At 42.9% G+C, this 20,600-nt stretch overlaps 1 protein-coding gene across 2 annotated transcripts; it reads right to left on the minus strand.

Annotated features, from left to right (window-relative positions):
* Nucleotides 1–1,504: 1,504 nt before the first annotated feature.
* LOC137535415 (oocyte zinc finger protein XlCOF22-like) lies at nucleotides 1,505–20,400 on the minus strand. Of its 2 annotated transcripts, none has more exons than XM_068257251.1 (3): nucleotides 20,339–20,400; nucleotides 15,278–15,768; nucleotides 1,505–5,836 (listed from the first exon to the last, which is right to left on the minus strand). In XM_068257251.1, the coding sequence occupies exons 2-3, from the start codon at nucleotides 15,699–15,701 to the stop codon at nucleotides 4,653–4,655; spliced, it is 1,608 nt and encodes a 535-aa protein (XP_068113352.1). In that variant the 5' UTR covers nucleotides 15,702–15,768; nucleotides 20,339–20,400; the 3' UTR covers nucleotides 1,505–4,652. The 2 variants fall into 2 exon arrangements, with proteins under 2 accessions (XP_068113352.1, XP_068113351.1); XM_068257250.1 differs by lacking the exon at nucleotides 20,339–20,400 and adding an exon at nucleotides 18,495–18,563.
* Between the last annotated feature and the right edge of the window lie 200 nt (nucleotides 20,401–20,600).

Genomic DNA, 20,600 nt, shown 5'->3' on the forward strand with positions numbered 1-20,600 from the left:
GGAGAGTCAGACAACTGGTATTATTTGAAAAGGAAAATCCATATCTTTTTCAGTTTAGGTTCCCTTTGAGGCTAGATGCATCCATGTGTATCAGTTTGCATTCAATTAATTTAGATTAGGGTTTAGTGTATAGTTTTTTTGCCATTTAAGTCCCTAAGGGGAGCTGCATGCCTCTGTTGGTTTCATTTCAGTTGCAGCCTGATTGAGCGCGGCCAATCCTTACCCTGTTCTTTAGAAAATGTGTAGACCATTTATGGCTAGCAGCCTCTGGTTCATACTAGGTTTTTAACTGTCAGCTAGTGATTAGGTTTAGCTAGTGGTTATATCTCTTCCAAGAGGGCATGTCATCATCGTGGAAGAGTCTAGTACTGTATTGGAAGAGTCAAATATTTAGTTAAAGAGAATCTGTATTGTTAAAATCGCACAAAAGTAAACATACCAGTGCATTAGGGGACATCTCCTATTACCCTCTGACACAATTTCGCCGCTCCTCGCCGCATTAAAAGTGGTTAAAAACAGTTTTAAAAAGTGTGTTTATAAACAAACAAAATGGCCACCAAAGAGGAAGTAGGTTGATGTACAGTATGTCCACACATAGAAAATACAATCATACACAAGCAGGCTGTATACAGCCTTCCTTTTGAATCTCAAGAGATTATTTGTGTGTTTCTTTCCCCCTGTTCTCATGCACTGAAGTTTCAGGCTGCTTGTTTCTTCCTGCAAACAGCTTTGCCCTTGTCTGTAATTCTTCAGTATGTGAAAGCCCAGCCAGCTCAGAGGACGATTTATCCAGCTTGTAAAAGATAAGAGAGAAGAGAGAAGCTGCTCTAATCCTAAATAACACACAGGCAGTGTGCATACAGGGGCCTGGACGGGGGAGTTCATAGCAGAACCACAACACTGAAGAACTTGGCAGCCTTCCAGACACAGGCTGACAAGTCTGACAAGAGAGAGATAAGTTGATTTATTACAGAGATGGTGATAGTAGAATGTGCTGCAGTAAGCCAGAACACATTAGAATAGCTTTTTGAACTTGTAGGATGATAAAAAACAGAATGCAATTTTTGTTACGGAGTCTCTTTAAGGGTGCCAATGATTTTATCCAGCCCATTTTTGGAGTTTAGGGTGACATTATGTCTAACTTGCTTTTTTCTTCCCTTTTTTTGTTTTGTTCCAATACACACACAGGGAATAAACTTGTGTATAGCAAAACATGTGTTACTGCAATACTTGTGTGAGAATGAAATACTTAATTTTCTTGAAAAATTTCTGGGGTATCAACAATTTCGTCCATGACTATATATATTCCTGAATCTATCTATGGTAACTGTTGGTGTAGTGGCACACCACTAAGGTCTCCCAATATATGCAAATAATACAAATACCCACAATGCCTCTGGCTGAGTTAGCTTCCTACTACATGGCAACAGTACCCGAAAGAGCTGGGAAACAAAAGTTATCTATAGGGGCACAAATAAGGATCTCTTTATTCAGGAAAGAGGGATACATTTATTATTTTGACTTTATTTTCATTGCATTTTTTTCACAGTTTCAAGCCTCTGTAAAAGCACAAAAAGACAAATAAGAGGTAAATAACAGTTATATACAGAACTTTCCTAGATTCTAACTCTGGTTTTAAATTTAAGGGGGTTCAATTCCGACTGTGAATGTACAAAGTAGCCATTTCAGTGTGACATAAAATCTGGCTCATTCAGCTCCCAACAAAAACAAATCACTTCCCAGCATTCTCTTCTTAACAAGAGAGTTTGTTCAGCCAGATTTGTGTTTTGGTTTTTATTTACTCTTCAGGATTTGCATAGCTATTAACCGTGGTTTATCAACCCTTCTAATGGAAAATTGAATACAGGCAAGTTCTAAGCAAGCTTAGTACTACACGTGCCCATATTTTTTCTCATCCTGCTACCTCAGTTCAGGGACTTAAACACTTTGCAAACCAATACACTGTGTAGCACAAAATAGTCCTCTGGATGCTGTGTAATTATGCTTCCATGTGAAGAACAAAAAAATAGACAAAGTGTATCAAACAATGTCGGCCAAGACATTTCCCACACTTAATAGAATTGTCTGATAAACGGTGGCATACATTGACATTTCCAACACTCAGCACATGAATGAGACTTCTCGCAGTGGTGAGATCTCTCATGTCGGCCAAATTGAGATTTACACCCAAAACATTTCCCACACTCAGCAGATGAATATGGCTTCTCACCAGTGTGGTTCTCTCATGTGTGACAAGGTCTCATTTACACCGACATTTCCCACACTCAGCACATGAATAAGACATCTTCCCAGTGTGAGATCTCTCAGAAATGACGAGCTGTGATTTCTCTGCAAAACCTTTCCCACACTCAGCACCAGGACTGTGGAGTCGGAGTCAAAGAGTTGGAGCATTTTTTGGGTCCCTGGAGTCGAAGTCGGGAAAAATGCATCAACTCCGACTCCTAATGAATATAAACTGTAATAAAATAGAAAATATGATAAAGTGTTCTATTTCTTAGATAATAGTGATCATAAATAACATATATACAGTAATAACAGTAACAGATGTTGTGAGTCCACTGAGAATATTGTGCTCACTGATCGCAGAGATGTTGTTTATCACCCCTAAACCTGGTTCAGATTGTGCATGAAGAATGTGTAATAGAGGAATAATCTCCTCATTCCCCTGCAGAGTACCTGCACATCACTCTTACATGTACCCACAGTTACATTGCCTAGGGCCTGATCCATGTTCAGATTGTACATGAAGAGAGTGTAATAGAGGAAGAATCTCCTTATTCCCCTGCAGAGTACCTGCACATCACTCTTACATGTCCTCACAGTCACATTGCCTAGGGCCTGATCCATGTTCAGATTGTGCATGAAGAATGTGTAACAGAGGAAGAATCGCCTCATTCCCCTGCAGAGTACCTGCACAGCACTCTTACATGTACCCACAGTTACATTGCCTAGGGCCTGATCCATGTTCAGATTGTGCATGAAGAATGTGTAACAGAGGAAGAATCGCCTCATTCCCCTGCAGAGTACCTGCACAGCACTCTTACATGTACCCACAGTTACATTGCCTAGGAGCCTGATCCATGTTCAGATCATGCATGAAGAATGTGTAATAGAAGAAGAATCTCCCCATTCTCCTGCAGATTACCTGCACATGACTCTTAAGGTACCCATAAACTCATTGATTTCTGCCATCGATATATGGCCGATTCATCTGGTCTGATCGAATCTACTAGAAATCAATACAGGCAGCATGATTGATTGACCGATCAATCAATTTTTGTCAGAATTCCATCAATTAACACGATCAGTCAGGATGGAAAATCTAGGTCGATCGGCTGCAGGTGGCATATCAAAGCCCATAGCGTTGAATTAGATTGAATAGTGCAGTGCTGCATTTTGATGGAGTTTCAATAGATTTCATACAGAAATCTACTGGAAATGTGTTCCTAGTGTGTGGCCCACATCAGATAGATTCCTGTCAGATTCGACCTGACAGGCATCTGACAGGAATCTGATGATCAAATCTGGAAATCTGTTGGAAATCTATGAGTGTATGGGTACCTTTACATATACCCACAGTCAGACTGCCTAGGGCCTGATCGATTTTCATTGTTCTGGTCTGCACCCTCTACAAGTTCTCTTACCAAGATCTAGTTTTGATTTCTATTTTTCAGCTACTCTACAGCAATATCCTACATTTAGTTAAAATGCATCTCTGGTGTACAACATCCCTCCCCCCAAAAAAAACACGGAGGTACACTAATGTTTGAAAGTTAAAATGTCCCAACACATTGTATGTTTAATAAGACTCACTGGAACCCCGTATCAGCTGAGTTCTGCAGCATACATCTGCCTCTTGCAGAAAATGGCCCCGACCTTCTCTATCTCAGATATAGAAAAGGTAGAGCCCTTTTTCTGCAAGGTGTCAGGGCTACACGCTGGAACCCAGCAGATATGGGGCTCCGCTGAATCTTATTATACAGACAGCATACTGAGGCATGCACGTTAGCAATGACAGGCTGGTATGGCTGGCAGGGTAAAGTGTCAGCTTCCTGGCCAGGAGCTTTTTGTTACCAAAAGCAGATGCCATCTTAATATAGCTTTAAAGGAAAACTCAGTTGAGAAGAATATTTATATTTATTTCCTTTTAAACAATACAAGTAGCTTTGCAGTCCTGCTGATCTATTTGGCTGTAGCAGTGTCTGCATAACCCCACAAACAAGCAATCAGCTCATCTTGTCAGATCTGACAATAATGTCAGAAACACCTGATCTGCTGCATGCTTATTCAGGGTCTATGGCTAAAGTATTAGAGGCAGAAGATCAGCTGGATAGCCAGTTAACTGGAATTATTTTAAAGGGAATAAATATAGCAACCTCCATAGCCCTCTCTCTTCAATTGACCTTTAAAATTCCTAAGCGTTGGCAGTGATGAGATGCCTTTTATGTAACATATTTTCAATTAACAAGGTTGCAATATGCAAATTAGAGGAGTTGAAGTGTTTTGTACTGACTCCACAGCCCTGCTCAGCACATGAATGAGACTTCTCACAGGTGTGAGATCTCTCATGTGTGACAAAATGGGATTAAGGCCCAAAGCATTTTGCACACTCAGAACAGGAGTACGGCTTTTCACCAGTGTGGATCTCTCATAGTTGACAAGGTCTGATTTACATCCACAACATTTCCCACACTCAGCACATAAGACTTCTGCCCAGGGTGAGACCTCTCATGTTTTACAAGGTCTGACTTCTGTACAAAACATTTCCCACACTCATCACATGAATAGGGTTTCTCACCAGTGTGAAATCTCTCATGTTTGGCAAGGTTTGATTTAGACCCAAAGCATTTCCCACATTCAGCACATGAATAAGGCTTCACACCGGTGTGAGATCTCTGATGTGTGACAAGATGTGACCTACTTCCAAACTTTTTCCCACACTCAGCACATGAATAGGGCTTCTCACCAGTGTGAGCTCTCTTGTGTATGACAAGCTGTGATTTACGTGAAAAACATTTCCCACACTCAGAACATGCATATGGCTTTTCACCAGTGTGAGATCTCTCATGTGGGACAAGATGTGATTTACGAACCAAACATTTCCCACATACAGCACATGAATACGGCTTCTCACCAGTGTGAGATCTCTCATGTCTTACAAGCTGTGATTTGTGTGAAAAACATTTCCCACACTCAGCACATGAATAGGGCTTCTCACCAGAGTGAGCTCTCTCATGTCTGACAAGAGCCGATTTCCATACAAAACATTTCCCACATTCAGCACACGAATAGGGGTTCTCACCTGTGTGAGATCTCTCATGAATGACAAGATGTGCTTTCTGTGCAAAACATTTCTCACACTCAGCACATGAATAGGGCTTCTCACCAGTGTGAGATCTCTCATGGATGACAAGGTCTGGTTTAGATCCAAAACATTTCTCACATTCAGCACATGAATAGGGCTTCTCACCAGTATGAGATCTCTCGTGTCTGACAAGCTGTGATTTACGTGCAAAACATTTCCCACACTCAGCACATGAATAGGGCTTCTCACCACTGTGAGTTCTCTCATGTATGATGAGATTTGATTTACGCCCAAAACATTTCCCACACCAGGAACAGGAACAAGACCCTCCAGCAGGGGGAGAGCTCTGCTGGGTGTGAGGCCCCTCAGGGTTAGACAGGTCTGGGGGAATATTTGGGGTAGCCAGGATATCTGCAGGAGACTCTTGTCCAGTGTCATCATCATCCGTTGTACAGTCTGTGGATACAGAGAGACGAGTCTCTGAAAGGTTCCTGATGCCGGGACTCCACCCTGCAAATAGACAAACATCAAAGTAACACTGTTAAAGAATTCTGAGGGGGGGAGCAATTATCATTAGGGAGGGTCAGTGAGCGGCTGAGAATTCCAAATTGATGAAAAATGTATGCAGATTAGAAATGGACCAGCAGCTGCATACATTTGCATAAAATAAGCATACTATTTGCACCATCTCAGAGATTTCTGCATGTCAGGGCTGGATCACACTCAGATAGGAAAATGTAAATTGCATACATCCAGCTATTTGCTGATCGCTGGCCAGTAACAAATCGCTGAGACGCTTGCCAAAAGCATCCGGGTGTGAACCAGCCCTCACTGACCATCACATGTTATCAGCCTGACAGAGAACTGCAGAAGGTTGTGCTCATTACAGGCAGCCAATCAATCACATGACTGTAACTTCGGCTTGCATGCTGATTTTATGTAGCTTGGAATTCAGTGAACCAAATGCATTTCCTGACACATAAGAATATCTTGTGTCAAGGTCGTAACAGGACACCAAGCACTGGGGGGGTGGGGGGGGGGGGGGGGTGATGAGCTGACTGTGACCAATCTGTGTACAGTAATGTACAGTGACCATTATCAGCTTATTACAGGCCAGTAACACTAAGTCACCCCCCCCCCCACTGTGACCAATCTGTGTACAGTAATGTACAGTGACCATTATCAGCTTATTACAGGCCAGTAACACTATGTCACCCCTACTGTGACCAATCTGTGTACAGTAATGTACAGTGACCATTATCAGCTTATTACAGGCCGGTAACACTAAGTCCCCCCTACTGTGACCAATCTGTGTACAGTAATGTACAGTGACCATTATCAGCTTATTATAGGCCGGTAACACTAAGTCACCCCTACTGTGACCATTCTGTGTACAGTAATTAAAAGTGCATACACACATACTACTACAGAGAACGACGGGTCCATCAGACCCTCCCCCTGGGCGTTCGTTCTCATGACAGTAGTGGGTGTGTACAGTCTCTCGGCAGACTGATAAGGCTGTTTCGGATCGATTCGCTGAGCGGATCGTACAGAAACAGCCTTATCAGTCTGCAGACAGACTGTACACATGCACTACTGTCGGGAGAACGAACGCCCAGCGGGAGGGTCTGACGGACCCGTCGTTCTCTGTAGTAGTGCGTGTGTGCGCACCTATAAAGTGACCATTATCAGCTTATTACAGGCCGGTAACACTAAGTCACCCCTGCTGTGACCAATCTGTGTACAGTAATGTACAGTGACCATTATCTGCTTATTACAGGCCGGTAACACTAAGTCACCCCCTACTGTGACCAATCTGTGTACAGTAATGTACAGTGACCATTATCAGCTTATTACAGGCTGGTAACACTAAGTCACCCCCTACTGTGACCAATCTGTGTACAGTAATGTACAGTGACCATTATCAGCTTATTACAGGCCAGTAACACTAAAGCTCAACACACACCATACAATCTTGGTTGGACAGATTTACCAAATCTATGTAGTATAAGGGCTAACAGATTGAAAATACCTTGAATGATTGATTGGATAAGCTCTTATACTACATGAAAGTGGTAAGATTGAACAACCTAGATTGTATGGTGTGTGTTGAGCCTAAGTCACCCCTACTGTGACCAATCTGTGTACAGTAATGCACTGTGACCATTATCAGCTTATTACAGGCCGGTAACACTAAGTCACCCCTACTGTGACCAATCTGTGTACAGTAATGTACAGTGACCATTATCAGCTTATTACAGGCCGGTAATACTAAGTCACCCCTACTGTGACCAATCTGTGTACAGTGATGTACAGTGACCATTATCAGCTTAAATCAGGCCGGTAACACTAAGTCACCCCTACTGTGACCACTCTCTGTACAGTAATGTATAGTGACCATTGTGACGAATCAACGTTTATTCGTCCTAAAAAAGTAGTTAGAGCCTTATAAAATATTCCCTGTTGCCACTATTAAAAAAAAATGACAGCAGATAGGGAAAGGCTTGGTTTATAAAAAGACCAGGGAAGCCTGGGGTTAACAGTTCCTCTCCCTGGTCAAATGTAGCAAATGCTCTTATTACCTAGTTTTTTCGCACCTCCGTGTGACAAAGGGTCCTGGGCATTCAGGGACCCCCAACCAGGCAGAAAGAGGGAAATCTCACACCTCCACTGCCTAACCCCGACTTGGTGGCTCCTCAGCTCCGTACATGAAAAGAGCAGCCACAGGAGGTCCTGCTAACATCCTGCAGAAGCCACTTAGAGACTACAGCTGGCTTTCTCAATGACCTCAGGAATCCCAATATTCATATGTTCTCCATATTTCCTTCATAATTCCTGGCATAGCAGATCTCCCTGCCCATGACATCTGCACAGGTTATGGGATTCCACAGGGCGCTGGTTCTGACAGGTTTACGGACCAATCGGACTGCCAGATCTAGCGTAAGATTGTTTTAAAATAACCCTCTAATACCCCAGGGGTCTGATCCCCCAAGTTTGGTATCAACGTTCTTGATAAATTCTGACAAACCTAAAAATGTTACTAGATTTAACATAACTTGAGCACACTTATCATGGTTCAGGTAAATTCTTGCCTCTATCAGAGTGGCAGAGACCTCCTGTTCCAAAGAGGTGTGTGATCCACGCCCCCTAACCCCTCCTTGCTGGAGTGGGGGCTATAACCAGACAGATCCCAGAAAGCTCTGCGTCCTTTTTTACCTTCAATCTGATGCCTAGTAACATCCTGGCAGCCCGCAGGGACGCGGGCCAAAACCTCCATCTTTGAACTTCCTAACAAAGGCCTGTTGGCCGCATGGCAACCGCCATTTTGGGACTTTCGCCAAAGACTTGTGATTGCCGCATGGACTACCAATAACGGTATTTAAACTGTATATTCAGACATTCTGTTTCTCTTCCTCTCTTCTCTCTGTCCAATCAATCTGTTCTAAAATAAGCTGTGTGTATGTAGTTTAGAAATAAACTAACGATTTTATCGTTCAGTTGTGTGCCTTTTCTGGTCATCTGATTGCTGCTATAACGAATCTGCCCTCTGAAGAGTCAGTCATACTACCGCATTGTTTTATGATTTGCTTATAAATTGTTGATTTGCTAGCTAGGTTGTAAATAACCGTTTCTTCCTTCTAGGATTAGCTAGTACCAGATTTCCTGTGCGAAATCGATAACTTTCGTTCCTCGATTGTAAATACAATTCGAGATTGCATCATATAGGGACCCAGCAACCTTTCTTTAACGTCACATTGCTCACAGTCTTTAAGCCGTCGGAAGTGACTATTCCCCGAACGGTGACTTGAGCGTGTTGAACGTGATTGGGCTGGCTACCGTATTATGATAGCGGGAGTCTCTTTCCTCCCTGAACTTGAGAGAGTGGTGGCAGTTTACTTTATTTACCCGATTTCCAGGGCGAAATCGATATTTTTAGTTTACCGATTGTATATACAATCAAAATTGTACATGTATGGGCACCTCCAACCAATCTTAACCGTTTACTACGCACACAGTGAATTTGCCTCCAGCAGTCTCTAGTGCATGAGACCTGTATGGCAACAGTGGCCTAGTAATACGGGATTGGTGAGTGATTGTCCCATTATATATTGTCGGCAGCTGCGCGACCAATCTTTATTGTCAGTCTGTTCACCGTACTTCCTGCGTATGCTAACGGGAGCAGATTAGACGGGATTGGCATGCTCTGTCGCCCTTTTCTTTCTTCCCTCTGACGATCCAGCAACCGGTCTCGTTGTCCGTCTGCGCCCGTACTTCCTGGGTACGCTAACGGGAGCAGATCTCGACGGGATCGCGGGGCTGGATTGTCACATTACCTGTGGAATCCCATAACCTGTGCAGATGTCATGGGCAGGGAGATCTGCTATGCCAGGAATTATGAAGGAAATATGGAGAACATATGAATATTGGGATTCCTGAGGTCATTGAGAAAGCCAGCTGTAGTCTCTAAGTGGCTTCTGCAGGATGTTAGCAGGACCTCCTGTGGCTGCTCTTTTCATGTACGGAGCTGAGGAGCCACCAAGTCGGGGTTAGGCAGTGGAGGTGTGAGATTTCCCTCTTTCTGCCTGGTTGGGGGTCCCTGAATGCCCAGGACCCTTTGTCACACGGAGGTGCGAAAAAACTAGGTAATAAGAGCATTTGCTACATTTGACCAGGGAGAGGAACTGTTAACCCCAGGCTTCCCTGATCTTTTTATAAACCAAGCCTTTCCCTATCTGCTGTCATTTTTTTTTAATAGTGGCAACAGGGAATATTTTATAAGGCTCTAACTACTTTTTTAGGACGAATAAACGTCGATTCGTCACAACCATTATCAGCTCATTACAGGCCAGTAACACTAAGTCACTCCTACTGTGACCAATCTGTGTACAGTAATGTACAGTGTCCATTATCAGCTTATTACAGGCCAGTAACACTAAGTCACCCCTACTGTGACCAATCTGTGTACAGTAATGTACAGTGACCATTATCAGCTTATTACAGGCCAGTAACACTAAGTCACCCCTACTGTGACCAATCTGTGTACAGTAATGTACAGTGACCATTATCAGCTTAAATCAGGCCGGTAACACTAAGTCACCCCTACTGTGACCACTCTCTGTACAGTAATGTACAGTGACCATTATCAGCTTATTACAGGCCGGTAACACTAAGTCACCCCTACTGTGACCAATCTGTGTACAGTAATGTACAGTGGCCATTATCAGCTTATTACAGGCCAGTAACACTAAGTCACCCCTACTGTGACCAATCTGTGTACAGTAATGTACAGTGACTATTATCAGCTTATTACAGGCCGGTAACACTAAGTCACCCCTACTGTGACCAATCTGTGTACAGTAATGTGCAGTGACCATTATCAGCTTATTACAGGCCGGTAACACTATGTCACCCCCTACTGTGACCAATCTGTGTACAGTAATGTGCAGTGACCATTATCAGCTTATTACAGGCCAGTAACACTAAGTCACTCCTACTGTGACCAATCTGTGTACAGTAATGTGCAGTGACCATTATCAGCTTATTACAGACCAGTACACAATACAGACCAAATACAATAAAAAAAAATCCCGTTAGACTTATTGGTAATTGGGATTTCTGGGAGTCCTCCAGGACGGCGGATAGGTTGAAAGTCCACCAGCACCTCATCCACGGAAACACAGACCACCAGCATATTTGCATGATAAATCAGATACCCCATAAGTAGTGTGCACCTCCTCGAAGCCCTCAGTTATCACAGAGTACTCACCTAGGGTGCGTCATAAAAGAAAAAAGGTGCAAATTACAACTATCTCCCAAGATATAAAGGGAGGGTATAGGAGAGGCCATTCAGGAGGACCCCCCTGAGAAATAATGCATTTTTTCAATTTTTGTCTTATTATTCATGTTAAAATGCATTTAGGATAAAATATTTCTTAGCATGCTGTACCTCCCAAAGAAAGCCTAATTGGTGGCGAGAAAAACAAGATATAGATCATTTTTCAGTGATTAGTAGTAATTAAGTTATTGGTGAAAGGGTGGAGAAAATCCCCGACTGAGCATTCAGTCTGGCTTTGCTCAGGAATCATTATAGCCAAGTCTGTCTTCTCTGATGTCTTTTCAAGCCCAAGCCTGCCCCCTTCTGGCTCTGCTTTCCTGTTCTGTATAATTGCAGCATCACCGAGACCTGTGATGAGATGGGAGAAGCTGCTGATGCAGAGGAAGGAGCTATGCATGTCTTTTTTTAATCTAGATTTGTTAGTCACAAGAGGTTTTTATTAGAAATGGTGACACAGTCCACTAAATAATATATTTTTCTGATGAGCTGTGTTTTGCATGGAGTTTTAGTAAAAACACACTTACAAAACAAAAAAACGCACTCCAAAGCAGCGAAAATACCAGGTATAGTATTTATTTTGTAAAATCTATCGGGGGATATATTTATTTTGTGCCAAAGCGTTCATCTCTGGTTTCCTTTAATTAGTAACGGCTTTTCAGGATCCAAGCTGTTAACTTTAGAACTTGTGGAATGGGATGACAAATTCCTTTCTGCGAGAGCAGATCTTCCCCCACTGGTAGAACAAATGGGTCCTGCAGGAAAAGGGATCTGACTATAGGAAACCATGACCTTTTCGGCCACCAGGGGGTGATCAGTATTACTGTGGTCCTCTCTTATTGGATTTTCCTGGCGAATTTGGAAAGAAGTTTGAATGGTGGGAAGGCATATACTAACCCCTCCCCCCAGGGTATCCAAAGGGCGTCTAACCTGTGCATTGGCAAAGACACGTGAAGCGAGCAAAAGTCTGGCACCTTCTCGTTCCCTGGAAAGGCGACAAGATCCAAGTTTGGGAATTCCCCACTTTTGAGTTATGAGCTGGAAGGACTCCTGACATAACTCCCACTCTGCTTCTATGATTGGACTCCTGCTGAGTCTGTCTGCTATTCTGTTCAAAGTCTCCTTTATATGGGTAGCTGAAAGTGACTTCAGATGCTTTCCTGCCCAATCCATAATTTCCAAGGATAGAAAAAGTAGGTCTGGAACCTTGGTGCGTCCCTGTTTGTTTATATAGGAAACTATCACCCTGTTGTCTGATAAAATGTTTACGTGAAGACCTGAGATCTGATCTGACAACCTTAGTAGAGTCTCCTTTACCACTACTAATTCTCTGACGTTTGAGGATTTTTATGTTATACTCTTTTGGCTATTTCCACTGGATCTGCAGATTTGTTGAGTGGGCTCCCCAACCCCAAGCACAGGCGTCTGTAGTAACTCGAACCACTTGATCCTGAACCCAAGGGCGCCCTTGAGACAGGTTTTGAGGATCCAGCCACCAAAGGAGAGAATCTTTGACCTTCTGACCTAGAACTCTCTATTGATCCCACATGCACTGGTTCCATTGGAACTGCTGGGATGGTGAAAGACATCGAAACGCAGGAGAGACATAACTTCCCTTAGCGAGACCTCTGACTGCGTTAATACCGCAGAAATCTTTCTGGAAATGTTGTCTATCTTTTCCAGGGGTAGAACGATATTTTTGTTTATTGTATCCAAAATATAACATTGTCCTCTGGGAAGGAATGAGGTTGGACTTTTCCCAACTTATCTTCCAACCGAGGAACTTTAGAACTTGTAAGCAGGTATTTAGATCTCTCTCTAAATCCTGAACTGATGGCGCCAAAATCAGAAAATCGTCTAAGTATGGGACGACTTTTATATTTCTCAAGTCAAGGTAGGCTAGTACTTTCGACTACGACTTTACGACTTTCGTAAAATTTCCAGGGGAGGCTGCCAAGCCGAAAGGCAGCGCCAGAAACTGGTAATGGCAAAATGTGTCGCCGAACTTCAGTACGAACCTTAGGAATTTGTGATGCTCTGAATGAATGGGCACATGAAGATAAGCATCTTGCAAGTCTATTGTTGCCATCCAAGCCAGAGGAAACAAAAGATTCCTTACCGAGTAAATGCTTTCCATCTTGAACTTTTTCTCCTTCAAGAAAGCATTTAACTGACTTTAATTTATTATCAACTGATATTTTCCCGAGGGTATCAGAACAACAAAAATGTGGGAGTTAAACCCCCCTGCCCTTTATTCAGGCGGGACGCGACAAATGACGTTTGCTCTATTAAGGAAGTAACAGCCTGCCTTAAAGCTTGCACTTTGTTTGGATCTCTGGGAGATCTTATAAGATAGAACTTGGTGGGGGGAAGGGCTTTGAACTGTAGCTTGTACCCAAGTTCTATAAGCTTCAGAATGTAACTGCTCTGGGAAATGTCCTTCCACTGAGGGAGAAAATGAACCAATCTTCCCCCCACCCCGTCTACTTTGTCACTGGTTGTCTTTATTGCCAGGGGTAAGGGTTTTGGAATTATCTCTACTCCCTCTACCTCTGCCTCTGAAGAATGAGCCCCTACAATCAGCGTCCTGACCGTTGCCTCTAAGTTGCGAAAATCCTCTCCCTCGAAAGAACTTTCTGGCGGGAAGTTTCTTTCTTTTAACTGAGATTTTTTTTCTCTCCTATCCATAGATCTAGATAGAACTGTTTCTGATCATTTGCCAAATAGAAGACCCCCTTTCCCCATAAACTGCATGGTGAACGACCTACTTTTTGAGATAAGCAAAACAAAAGTTTGCCTTCTTAAAAGAGAAAGCAAGATAATTCAGGTTGGAGTGAGCTTGAGAGGTCTCCCACAATGCATCACTGCTGAATATATGCAAATTAACCATTGTTGCCCTTAGAAGCTAAACACACACCCTTACTAAAATACTAAAGAATAACATTTATTATAAAAAATACTCCTCTTTGCAACGCATTTTGCAGGTACAGTCCAGCTTCATCAGGCAATACACAGAGAAACTCCAAACAGTCTGTAGCGTGGCAGAGGCCCAATTGCTCAGATCCCTATTCATAATCTAACGGGAGTACATAGCATAACCCCTAATATGGTCAGTGAGTGAGCAGTGATAGTCATAAGAACTAGAGATATTCAGTTTTTAACCACTTCAGGACCAAATGAATTTTCACATATCAGCACTGCTCCCATTCATTCGCCAATAACTTTATTACTACTAATCACACCTAAATGACATACATATTGGTTTATTTTTCAGGACAAATTAGGCTTTTAGTGTATGATAATTTTGTTTAGTAATTACCTTATTTTCAATTCATTTTAAAGGAAAAATAGAGGGAAAAAAACTTAAAAACACACTATTTCTCCATTTACATCCATTATAGATTTACAATAAACAGTGCTAACTATAAATGAAACCCACTAATTTTATCTGCTTATTCATCCTGGTTATAACAACGTTTAGATTATGTTCCTAGCACAATGTATGGTGACAATATTGTATTTGAAAACAAAGGTGTCTTTTTTCTGTTTTTTATTTTCTCATTGTACACTATTGATGACATAATACCTTATTTGCAGAAATAATAGTAATATACCCTCATGGCATACATATTTAAAAACCCAAGTTTCTAGGGTAACAATATGTTGTTTCTTCATATTCTATCACTTTTGTTTTCATTTTACAAGTCTTTTATTTTGGTACAGCATATGCAAAAATGTAATTGCCTTTGATTCAGTTTGTGACTAAAAAGAATACACAAGACATGGGTCTCAACCCTAAAACTTTCTCAACTCTATTCTACTACTTATCACGGTTAAAATGTTACTACATATGTCTCTTGTAGTTTTGCTAAAACATTCCCAAATTTGATCATAATTTAGAAAATGACTTTTTTTATGTTGGATTGAGTTCGCCCGTACCTATTTTTTATGTGATGTGTGTCCAAACTTTAAGATACACCAAAATGTATTCTACAACTCGTTAAAAATGATACCATATGTGCCTCATTTAGTAACAAACTGATGGTGCACTCTCCGCAAATACACTGGATGTTTATAAATGTCCAGTTGTCATTAAGTGGTTAATGTTGATTATTCACCTGTTTCGCTTTTTGTAAGAGGGTCCTCCTCTATAGTTGTCCCCATCATGTCACCCTCCTCTGCAGAACGCTGATCATTCCTCAAATACGTCTCTTCTTCTTCTTCTTCTTTAATTACTCTTATTATTAAACCTCCATCCCTGGACTGCTGATCACTCCTCACATACGTCTCTTCTTCTTCCTCTTTAATTGTCCCCATCATGTCACCCTCCTCCATAGACTGCTGATCACTCCTTACATAAGTCTCCTCTTCTTCCTTTTTAATTGTCCTCATCACATCACCCTCCTCCATTGAAAGCTGATCACTCCTCACATACATCTCTTCTTGTTCCTTTTTAATTGTCCCCATCATGTCGCCCTCCTCCATAGACTGCTGATCACTCCTCACATACGTCTCTTCTTCCTCTTTGATTATCCTCATCATGTCACCCTCCTCGATAGATAATCACCCCTCATAACCGTCTTTTGTTATTTGAGCTCAGATCTCAGTTCTGAAAAGGATAACAGATTATATCTGTAAGATATTAGCAGTAATAAACAGAGCACAGAAAAGATCATCATTTGCTAGCGGGTGATAATATCCCATAAGCTGTGGTATCCTGCACATTCAGTACCACAGTCCTCTCTTCCAGTGTGCCTTGCTCATCATCTGGTGCTTCTCTCCTGCTCTCCATGCACACATTTCTGGGAGGTTACAGCAGTGCCTGCAGTGGTAGATTGAAGAGGGTGTGAGGAGAGAACAGCTGGAGACAGAGGGAGATAGGAGCAGAGGCCTGCAGCTAATTAGCTATAAATTATCATTACTTATGGCTCTGGCACCTGATGAACTAGACAGATGGGACTGCAGCTCCGTATCCTGACCATACCTGTGCCCACCTGTCCATCACCTACTAACCCCAAACCCTCCAAGAGCCATAGCAACAAACCTCCCAGCTGGGACAGTGCCAATACCAGGACCAAAGCAGCAGAGGCCACCCAACCCCTCTCCAGCTGCAGACTCCATTTTATCTGCCTCTACTACCAGCCATGCCCCTTGTCACCTGGCTCCACGCTCTAGCTGTAAGCAACCAGTCATCATCTATGTGCAGACTCCAACCTTTCCCACTCGGGACATAAGAACTCCTGTGACTGCAGTAATAAACACAGATGATAATAGGTGAATTTAGATGCATGATTTATAGCATAAGAAGTAATAGAAATCCACAGCTAGGATAATACGTGTGCATATGTGTGAGGCACCAGCTGGAGGTGGTAGCTGCTCCAAGAGGCTCTTATGGCCTCAGTATTCCATGGCATACAAGATCGGCCAGTCACAGCTCCACACTGACCTCCTCTGTAACAAAGTATGCCCACCCCGACCTCTGCTCTGCCCAATATATAACAAGTATGTCCACCCCGACCTCCGCTGTGCCCAATATATAACAAGTATGTCACCCCGACCTCTGCTCTGCCCAATATATAACAAGTATGTCCACCCTGACCTCTGCTCTGCCCAATATATAACAAGTATGTCCACCCCGACCTCTGCTCTGCCCAATATATAACAAGTATGTCCACCCTGACCTCTGCTGTGCCCAATATATAACAAGTATGTCCACCCCGACCTCTGCTCTGCCCAATATATAGCAAGTATGTCCACTCTGACCTCTGCTCTGCCCAATATATAACAAGTATATCCACCCCGACCTCTGCTCTGCCCAATATATAACAAGTATGTCCACCCCGACCTCTGCTCTGCCCAATATATAACAAGTATGTCCACCCTGACCTCTGCTGTGCCCAATATATAACAAGTATGTCCACCCCGACCTCTGCTCTGCCCAATATATAGCAAGTATGTCCACTCTGACCTCTGCTCTGCCCAATATATATCAAGTATGTCCACCCCGACCTCTGCTCTGCCCAATATATAACAAGTATGTCCACCCCGACCTCTGCTCTGCCCAATATATAACAAGTATATCCACCCCGACCTCTGCTCTGCCCAATATATAACAAGCATGTCCACCCCGACCTCTGCTCTGCCCAATATATAACAAGCATGTCCACCCCGACTTCTGCTCTGCCCAATATATAACAAGTATGTCCACCCCGACCTCTGCTCTGCCCAATATATAACATGCATGTCCACCCCGACCTCTGCCCTGCCCAATATATAACAAGTATGTCCACCCCGACCTCTGCTCTGCCCAGTATATAACAAGTATGTTCACCCCGACCTCTGCTCTGCCCAATATATAACAAGTATGTCCATCCCGACCTCTGCTGTGCCCAATATATAACAAGTATGTCCACCCTGACCTCTGCCCTGCCCAATATATAACAAGTATGTCCACCCGACCTCTGCTCTGCTCAATATATAACAAGTATGTCCACCCTGACCTCTGCTCTGCCCAATATATAACAAGTATGTCCACCCCGACCTCTGCTCTGCACAATATATAACAAGTATGTCCACCCCGACCTCTGCTCTGCCCAATATATAACAAGCATGTCCACCCGACCTCTGCTCTGCCCAGTATATAACAAGTATGTCCCCCCGACCTCTGCTCTGCCCAATATATAACAAGCATGTCCACCCGACCTCTGCTCTGCTCAATATATAACAAGTATGTCCACCAGGGCCGGGCCGAGGCATAGGCTGGAGAGGCTCCAGCCTCAGGGCGCAGTGTAGGAGGGGGCGCAGAATTCATTCAGCTGTCATTCCTAATTGTGTTTGAAGCAGAAATAAAAAAGAAAAGGGGATACATGGCAGTGACTGCAAGCCAGATAACTAGATATTAAGGTGTTGGGGAGGTTGTGGGCCCTGTGGCGCCTCTTAGTCTAATAGCAGTCAGTATGTGACGGCTGGGGTGGGAGGGATGGAGGGGCGCACTTTGGTGTCTCAGCCTTGGGTGCTGGAGGACCTTGTCCCGGCTCTGATGTCCACCCTGACCTCTGCTCTGCCCAATATATAACAAGTATGTCCACCCCGACCTCTGCTCTGCACAATATATAACAAGTATGTCCACCCCGACCTCTGCTCTGCCCAATATATAACAAGCATGTCCACCCGACCTCTGCTCTGCCCAATATATTACAAGCATGTCCACCCGACCTCTGCTCTGCCCAGTATATAACAAGTATGTCCCCCCGACCTCTGCTCTGCCCAATATATAACAAGTATGTCCCCCTCCCCTTTGCTCTCCCAAATATATAACAAGAGTCACACAATTACCTCTTTCGGCCGTGTGTTTTCTCCACTTGCTGCAACTGCTTTTCCTGCTATTACATCACTTCCTGTGTGTAAGATCGCCATCTAGTGGTGAATAGGCTAACTGCAGCCTCTGTTTGTGGAATCACCTGCACTCTGCGACTACATTTTTCTTACTGTTGTTATTATTATCAGGGGCGTAGCAATAGGAGTTGCAGAGGTTGAAGGGCCCTGCCTCAACTGCAGTATTAGCTCTCTATTGGTCCTGTGCTCATAATAATCACTTCTATAGATACCAGGGGCGCCTCTAGCCATTATGTCACTCCAGGCGAGAAAACCTGTGGCGCCCCCCCCCCCCCCCCCCCCAAATGAAAATAATCGTAATGCAGCAATGTTTTACCATAAAATAATCGTAATGCAGCATTGTTTCACCCTAAAATAATCGTAATGCAGCATTGTTTTACCATAAAATAATCGTAATGCAGCATTGTTTTACCATAAAATAATCGTAATGCAGTATTGTTTTACCATAAAATAATCGTAATGCAGCATTGTTTTACCATACAATAATAGTAATGCAGCATTGTTTCACCCTAAAATAATCGTAATGCAGCATTGTTTTACCATAAAATAATCGTAATACAGCAATCTTTCACCAGAAAATAATCGTAATGCAGCAATTTATCACCATCAAATAATCGTAATACAGCAATGTTTCCCCATGAAATAATCGTAATGCAGCAAATAATCGTAATGCAGCAATCTTTCACCCAAAAAAATAATGGTAATACAGCAATCTTTCACCAGAAAATAATCGTAATGCAACAATCTATCGCCAGAAAATAATCGTAATGCAGCAATCTATCGCCAGAAAATAATTGTAATGCAGCAATCTATCACCAGAAAATAATCGTAATGCACCAATGTTTCTCCAGAAAATTATCGTAATGTGGCAATGTTTTACCATAAAATAATCGTAACGCAGCAATGTTTCACCATAAAACAATCGTAATGTGGCAATTTTTCACCATAAAATAATCGTAATGCAGCAAATAATCATAATGCAGCAATCTTTCACCATAAAATAATCGTGATGCAGCAATCTATCGCCAGAAAATAATCGTAATGCAGGCAATCTATTGCTAGAAAATAATCGTAATGCAGCAACCTATTGCCAGAAAATAATCGTAATGCATCAATCTAGCACCAGAAAATAATCGTAATGCAGCAATCTTTCACCAGAAAATAATCGTAATGCGCCAATGTTTCTCCAGAAAATTATCGTAATGTGGCAATGTTTCACCATAAAATAATTGTAATGCAGCAATGTTTCACCATAAAACAATCGTAATGTGGCAAAGTTTTACCATAAAATAATCGTAATGCAGCAATGTTTTACCATAAAATAATCGTAATGCAGCAATGTTTCACCATAAAATAATCGTAAAGCAGCAATGTTTCACCATAAAATAATCGTAATGCAGCAATGTTTCACCATAAAACAATCGTAATGTGGCAATTTTTCACCAAAAAATAATCGTAATGAGCGCAGCTTTTCACCAGAAATTAATCGCAATGTGGGCAGAGTTTCACAGGCACCCCTGGGTACAGGAAAGGGAGAGTGGGAAAGAAAATAAGTAGATAGGAGGGAGAGATGTTGGAAAATGGAGGAGATGTAATGAGTGAGAGACAGATGTGTCTCACCACAGGTGGTCCTGTTTTATAGGGGAATGTTGAAGCACTTGGGGAATACAAGAGGAGGGCGGGAGAGAGGGGGAGGGAGATGGAGTGTATGGGAACAGATTCCAGGAGGGAAATCACACAGAGCAACCAGACACACAAACTTTACAGCAGCTGCCAGCTATTACCTTCTTCAGTGTGTCTGTGTCTCTGCTCCTGTTGTCAGGGGGAGAGGGGGGGCTGCCTCACACAGCTCTGTCCGTCCTGTCAGATAACACTGCTGCGCTAGTGCTTCTGCCCTTCTTGTCCCTCTGGCTGAAGCTGGCTCGCTCTCTCTTCTCTCCCTTCTCTCCCCCGCTCTGCTGTCCATCGGGGTATGCAGGGGGGCACAGACTGGCCATCTCCTAAAGTAAGGGGCCAGAGAGGTCAGCAACATCCAGCCTGGCATCT

Source organism: Hyperolius riggenbachi, chromosome 10 (genome assembly GCF_040937935.1).
Source record: "Hyperolius riggenbachi isolate aHypRig1 chromosome 10, aHypRig1.pri, whole genome shotgun sequence".
Classification (NCBI taxonomy): domain Eukaryota; kingdom Metazoa; phylum Chordata; class Amphibia; order Anura; family Hyperoliidae; genus Hyperolius; species Hyperolius riggenbachi.

Coding starts and splice junctions, on each gene's coding strand:
- LOC137535415 (XM_068257251.1), bottom strand. CDS start 15,701: ATGATGAGGATAATCAAAGAGGAAGAAGAGACGTATGTGAGGAGTGAT. Junction 5,837..15,277: donor TCTTACAAAAAGCGAAACAG/GTGAATAATCAA, acceptor GTCTATTTGCAG/GGTGGAGTCCCGGCATCAGG.